Source organism: Kryptolebias marmoratus, linkage group LG23, assembly GCF_001649575.2.
Source record: "Kryptolebias marmoratus isolate JLee-2015 linkage group LG23, ASM164957v2, whole genome shotgun sequence".
Taxonomy (NCBI): domain Eukaryota; kingdom Metazoa; phylum Chordata; class Actinopteri; order Cyprinodontiformes; family Rivulidae; genus Kryptolebias; species Kryptolebias marmoratus.
Genome location: NC_051452.1, coordinates 398,734 through 405,416, shown reverse-complemented (window position 1 = coordinate 405,416; position 6,683 = coordinate 398,734). Strand labels below are relative to the sequence as shown.

General features: G+C 40.3%; 2 protein-coding genes across 2 annotated transcripts in view; one reads left to right on the top strand and one right to left on the bottom strand.

Annotated features, from left to right (window-relative positions):
* Positions 1-5,161, bottom strand: part of LOC108246493 (ly6/PLAUR domain-containing protein 6-like) — a 12,423-nt gene extending 7,262 nt beyond the window's left edge. The window contains exons 1-2 of the mRNA XM_017434068.3: positions 4,638-5,161; positions 1,103-1,232 (exon numbers count right to left, since the gene is read on the bottom strand). The gene's annotated coding sequence lies outside the window, so the exon portion shown is untranslated. The remainder of the gene's footprint in view (positions 1-1,102; positions 1,233-4,637) is intronic.
* The window catches only part of pspc1 (paraspeckle component 1), a gene marked incomplete in the record, with an annotated part of 21,627 nt that continues 18,947 nt past the window's right edge, over positions 4,004-6,683 (top strand). Inside the window, 2 exon segments of the mRNA XM_025010060.2 lie at positions 4,004-4,508; positions 5,161-5,310. Coding sequence (XP_024865828.1) covers positions 4,116-4,508; positions 5,161-5,310 — 543 coding nt within the window.

The window sequence follows — 6,683 nt, the reverse complement described above, 5'->3', positions numbered from 1 at the left end:
GGGTGTCACGCCGCAGCTTTTGTTCCGCTCAGGTCGGAGTTGCTGCGCCCACAAAACAAAACAAAAACCAGATTTGTCTGAGTTTTGGTTGATATTGTGAGCAGAACCCGCTCTTGCCTTGGGCTTCCTGCTTCCTAGTGAGTGATTTTACGAGCGTAGGACTTTAAAGTGTTCCACGTCTTAACGACACGCCGGAGAGGGAGGTCGGAAACCCTCTGGGTTTTCCCTTAAATCGCGTAAAACGTCAAAAATTAAAGCTTTACAAACAGCCGAGCTCTTTAGCGGTGCGTGCTGCGAAGACCCCGTACGCAAAAGCTAAAAAGAAATTGTGCGATCCGTTTGCGCTCGGAGTATGTTTTGAGGACGACTCTCGGCTACCACCACGCCAAATTTTAGGTCAATATCGTCAAAATCGGCCGAGTTGGAGCCATTTCTGTGTCTGTTAGGGCCAGTCGGCGGCCCTCTTGAATTTAATCGACTCCAGAAAGTCGTCGTCGTTTCATTAAAATCCGACCAGCTCACAAGATGTTTTGCTAACAGGCAAAAATATAACCCGCTTTTTATGGCGATCAGAAACGTTTACCCCCCCTCCCCCAAACTTTACGTTTAAACTCCAAAACAATTCAGGTTTTTCAATAATTCAATCCAGTTATAATTTTCTGTGATTCAAAGAATTCTAAACACCTTCAACTTTTACTTCAACTCCAAAAATGGTGAAGAAAATTTTACTTAACCCAACATAATTCTAGTGTATGTTTTTACAGTGTAACTTCGCATGTTTTTAATTAAAACCTTGATTCTTAAAGTTAGAATGATTGTGCTGTTGTTAGTTCAGTTTCTAATAGATAAAAACAACATTAAAAGATGTTTTCAAGTCAAAATTAGATAAAGTAAATGGTTAAAAATGCTTCATAAAACAGAGTAATATCACTACATTTACCATTAATAGGCTGTTAGCAGGACGAAGAGGCTCATTTTAGCTTAAATTATCGCGCTAACACGTGACATTTAGCTCAAAAAGAGGAGATAAATGTGTTAAAAATGGATATAAATGGAAAAAATTGGTAAAAAAAAAAAAAACACACTCCTGAGAGGAACTCACCCGCCTCTGCTCCTCCGAGCCACCGGAGACTCGACTGGAGGAGAAACGAGAAGCTGCTCCGTCCGGCTGCTCGAGGGGGGCGTGGCCAACGAGGAGGGCGGGGCCGCGCCGTTCAAGCTCCTCCCACTGCCTGTAAATCAACGCTGCATCTAATTACATCGAACTGTAAAAAACTTGTTAGAATAAATACAAGTTTTTGGTTTTCTTGTCTAAAATTTGTTGTGTTTTTTTTAAAACTTTATTATCTACTAAATTAAATTAAAAATCTAAAAAAAAAGGTTATTTTAAATGAGGTTAAATATATGCATTTTTACAATTTCTGCGTTATAACTATCGCTTTTAACTTAGAGCCATATTAGCAGTCAAAAACTGCGATTTTTAAGTGTTTTTCATTTGAATTTTAAGCTTCTAATCCAATTTCTACATAATTAAATAATTAATTGGCGCTTAGTGTAACTCAAACTCATCAGGGTTTTTTGTAAAAACTGCATTAGAAATCTGCAAATATTCCTCTTCTTTGTTTATAACAAAATTGGGCGATCCGATTTTGGTTTACGTCTGGGGTTTATTTTAGCGACTCGCTACCGGAACCCGACAAACGTAAATAAATGACTCGTAATTGTTGCCAACAAAAACACAACTCTGCTGATCTCACTCGTTTATCACAAATTACGCAGTAGACTTGGTAGTGGTTATTTTTTATCACAGATGATTGACAAAAATTCCGTGTTTTGACATCTATTTTGGTTTTAATCCAATCTAAATACATTTTCAGTAACTTTTAACTCAACTTGACTTGATCTGACTCAACTTTAATTACATTTAAATGAAACTTAATAAAGAAAATAATAAGAATAAAGGTGTGTGACCTCATTTGTTGGCTTAAATACCCAAAAATACTAATGATGCTATAAAAAAACGGTGTAGTGACAACACAAAGGGTCTTAACATCCATTATGCTTTTTCTTTTATCAGTTTATGATGTTTATTTCTATTATCTGTAACAAATATGGTGCAAATATATCATAAAAAGAAAGTTTTTAAATGTACGTTGATATCTGGAGATCATCTAAGGACCCCTACTTGGTGTCGGGGTCCCGACCCCAACTTTTAGGAATCACTGTTTTAAAGTACATAATTTTAAGGGTAAATGTATTTGTTTATTTACTTATTTTAAGTGAAATTAAAAGTTAAGTGAAGTTGTGTTATGTTACGTTACTTTAGGCTAAACTGAGACTTTTTTTAAAAACACGTAAATTTAAAGAAAGCCAAGCCAAGTTTACGTTAAAGAGTAATTTAATTTAGGTAAAATTAAAAGTTAGGTCAAGCTAAGTTAAACAGTAAATTAAGCGACGTTAAAATAATGTTAGGCTGAGTAAAATCCAGCTAGGTTAAAAGGGAATTTAAGTTAATTTAAGTTAAGTTAAAAGTTAAATTATAGTTACTTATAGGAGGTTTACTTATATAAGGTTAAGTCCATTTAAAAGTTAGGTTGGGTTAAAAATAATTAGGTAAACGTAAGCTTAGTTAAAATGAGTAAATTTTATTTTATTTTAAAAGTTAACTGAGCTTAAGTCAGGTTAAAAGTAAGTGTTCATTTAATTAGTTTAAGTGAAATTCAAAGTTGTGTTTTGTTAGGTTACTTTAGGTTAGGCTGAGATTATTATAAATTAGCTAAATTTAAATAAAGTTAAGGTTAAAAGTTAAGTAAGTTAAAGTTAAGCTTAGTAAATTCGTTTTAGTTTCAGAGTAAATGGAGTTAAATTTAAGTCAGGTCCTGTCTTAAATATTTTAAATTCAGTTAAAAGTTAAGTTTACAGGTAGTTTAATTAAAGTTATATTAAAAATAAAGTCAGTCCTCACTGAGTGCTTTTAGCTTTATTGTTCAGTTGGATAAATGTCCTGCAGGGGGCAGCAGTGCGCCTTCACAGCTCCTGTTCTGCAATTAAAACAAGCTGTGTTGCCAGGTGTACAATAATTTTCGTACTGATACGATAGTTTTACAGTATATACAACTTACGATAAATAATTTTTACGATAGTTTTGGAAAATAATCTCGTTTTTTATTCGCCTGTGCTCCGCCCAATCACAAAAACACATACGCGATAGTTTGGGTCAGGGGCATCACTAGGTTTTAAGGACAAGGGGGGCTTAGCCCCCAGAAGATGCACAGGATGTGAGCAAACGTAGTGGGCGAGAACAAAATTTCTCAAACAGCTAACAAAACCTGAGTTGCTTTTCCACATTTTTGGACACATTTAATAGATACCTTACTGTGTAAACGTTTTAAGCAACCAAATATATTTTTATTCAGAACATCAACAAACAGGAAATATGTTTACAGTTTTAACAAGAAAAATGAATTTTTTTATTTTTTTATTTTGTGAATTGAATATTACTATACTGTATTAAATGCCAGCTAATGTACACTATAATGTTTGGTGCTGGTGTATACCCAGTTATGAAGTCTAACTGTGACTTTATATATTATATAAAATCTCTCAGTTATTCCAGAACACTGATTTAGATTAACTGACACAAGAATGCTTCTGTAGAAAATATGAACAAGTGGAATGGATTTGGTAACGACGCACCAAAGAGGATCTCTACCTTACGCTGTAAAGAAAAAGAAAACTGACAGATTTATGATCATATATTTGAGTTAAATAATGAAATAATATATGGTTATTTAATTAAACTCATATTCTGGCCACATTATATTAAATTTTTGTAAAAAAAAATAAATTTTGACACCAAAATTATTTAGGGGGGCTTGAAAACATTTTTTTAAAACAGGCCTAGTGACGCCACTGGTTTGGGTCATTTCAAAGCCACGGTATGATGTTTTCGTCGTTTCTTATCTGGCAACCCAATTCAGAAGAGCCAAACAGAAAGCTGCGCGCGCACCCGGTCGCCATATTCGTAATCCGGAGGCGAGTCCCTGCGCTGTTAAATCCGCGGGCGGCGTTTTAGTTCCCGTGAGATTGAATTCAACTTTCTCCCCCCCGCCTTCATGGCGAGCCGGAACGCGCAGCAAGGCAGGACGCAGGGCGGGAGCTCTCCCGCGGCGCCGGCGAGGCGAGGGGGGACCGAGTCCCCGGCCTCGGAGCAGCAGACGTCGGCTAACAAAGGCAGCCCGCCCCCGCCGCCGCCGTCGTCGTCCCCCTCGGCCGAACGAGCCGAGGCAGCCGCGGAGGGAAGCGGCGAAGGCCCGTCGCCGATGACGCTGGACATCGGCAGCTTCCGGCGGCCCGGGGAGAAGACGTTCACCCAGCGCTCGCGGCTGTTCGTGGGCAGCCTGCCGCTGGATCTGCCCGAGGAGGAGTTCCGGAGCCTGTTCGCGAAGTACGGCAACGTCGGCGAGGTGTTCCTGAACAGGGAGCGGGGCTTCGGCTTCATCCGCCTGGTACGTGTGACGTTCGTGGACGTTTTCACCTTTTAAATATGTTTTAAGTTCGCCCCCACAGTAACTCCGGTTTGATGAAGGTAAATGTAAAACAGCAGATGCACTATAGTGCCAAAAGTATTCACTCACCCATCTGTTCCAGTCACCTCCACGGCCGCAGGTGTGTAAGATCAAGCTTCATGGTGTGGGTTTCCATGGCAACAGAGAAAAGAACTCCCAATGCTTCAGCGTCCCAAGACATTTTGGACAATTTTATGCTTCCATCTTTGTGGGAACAGTTCGAAGACGGCTACTTCCTGTTCCAACATGACCTCCGGCGCACAAAGCAAGGTCCACGAAGACATGGATGATGGAAGAACTTGACCTGACAGAACAGCTTTGGGGTGAATCAGAGCAGAGACTGAGACTGTCTGACCTCACAGATGAGCTCCTGGAAAAACGGTCCAAAATTCCCAGAAACATTCCTAAACCTGTGGAAAACCTTCCCAGAGGAGCTGCAGCTGTTACATCATATAAGAATGGGACGTCACTCAGGTTCACATGAGTGTGAAGCGAATACATTTGGCAGTATAGTGAAATCACGTCTTCTAATAGGTGTTTTATTTATAATATTGCTTATATTTTTTTCGCCCCCCCCCCCCTCGTCTCGCAGGAAACCCGGACGCTGGCCGAGATCGCCAAAGCCGAGCTGGACGGGACGGTCTTGAACAACCGGCTCATCAAGGTCCGCTTCGCCACGCACGGAGCGGCGCTCACGGTGCGCAACCTGCTGCCGGTGGTGACGAACGAGCTCCTGGAGCAGGTAGGGGGTCGGGGGGTCGGGGTCAGAGCTCGTGTCCAAACAGCTTGCAAGTCCATCGTTCTAAAGGGAGAGAGAGAGAGAAAGAGAAGTAATTCACAAGCAGGAGACGTTTAAGATTGCCGCCGTGGGCGCCCCCTACATAATTCACCCCAAAGTCAGGCCGTGCAGTTGGCAGGTTAGAGGTTAAAGGTCACGACGGGACAGTTAGAGGAACGCTGAACGCTGCGGAAACCCATTTGGAAGGGTTGCAGGTAGGGATGCGCCGATCAGGTTTTAAATTATTATAAGAACTTGCAGCTACATGACGTGGAAAAAAGGAACCATAAACTCACCTTAATTTAGACAAAAGCATGTTTTTACTTACTTTTTTTTTAATCAGTCAATAGTAGAAAATGATAGCTGCTGTCAGTAATACTGTCTTTAACAGACTGAAAACATACGAAGGCTCAACGGGCGAAATAATGCAGGAAGTAAGGAAAAAATTGTCAACGTTGCCAAAATCCCCCCCAAAAAAAAGGTACTTTTCCGTTGCACGTGTTGCAGGACGCAAACTTCCCATCACTGTCACACACGGTGCAGAAGTTTGTAGAAGTTTAAACAAAAAGGAACATGGCAGAACAACTCATTTTGAAAATCTGCACCTGAACGAACCAGGGGTGTCAAACCCAGTGACGCAAAGGGGGCCAGAATTTAAAAATTTGGTCCTAGCCAAGGGCCAATCACGATCAATATTTATTAAAAATTACATAAATTAATTGGTTTTAGACGTATTTTGTCAAATAATTCATATAGAAATATCAGTTACCTTTTCCCAGTTACAGATTATACAGAATTTAGAGCAAACAGACTTTAATGAACACATAAATAGATCAAACTTCAAAAAGCTCATCATTAGCAGTCATTTCTTACGCCTCACTCAGCTTTTAAATGAAGTTTTTAACATTAAAACAGACAAAAACCTGATCACACAGAAATTAAAACTATATATTGTTGGTTTTTAAGTCACTGAAGAGAGAAAACTTCAGTTTTTTTAAGCAAAATAAGAATCAGAGACTCGGTCTGAACCAGACTAAAGGGCCGGATGAAACGTTACAGAGGGCCCGGATCTGGCCCGCGGGCCTTGAGTTTGACACGTGCGCTTTCGACGGACGAGACCAGATTAGAGGTGTTTACCCATAATGCAGAGCAGCACAGTTGGAGAGCACTAAGTGCAGCATATCGTACGTAGCAGCATGGTGGCGGAGGGGTGATGGTTTGGGCTCCTCCTCCTAAACTGGAAAAGACTGCATTGTCTCTTCAAATGGCGATTTTTTTATTTTTTATTTATTTACTTTTGCCTGACAGTTCGCCGTTTTTCTCTCCCCCCCCCCCCC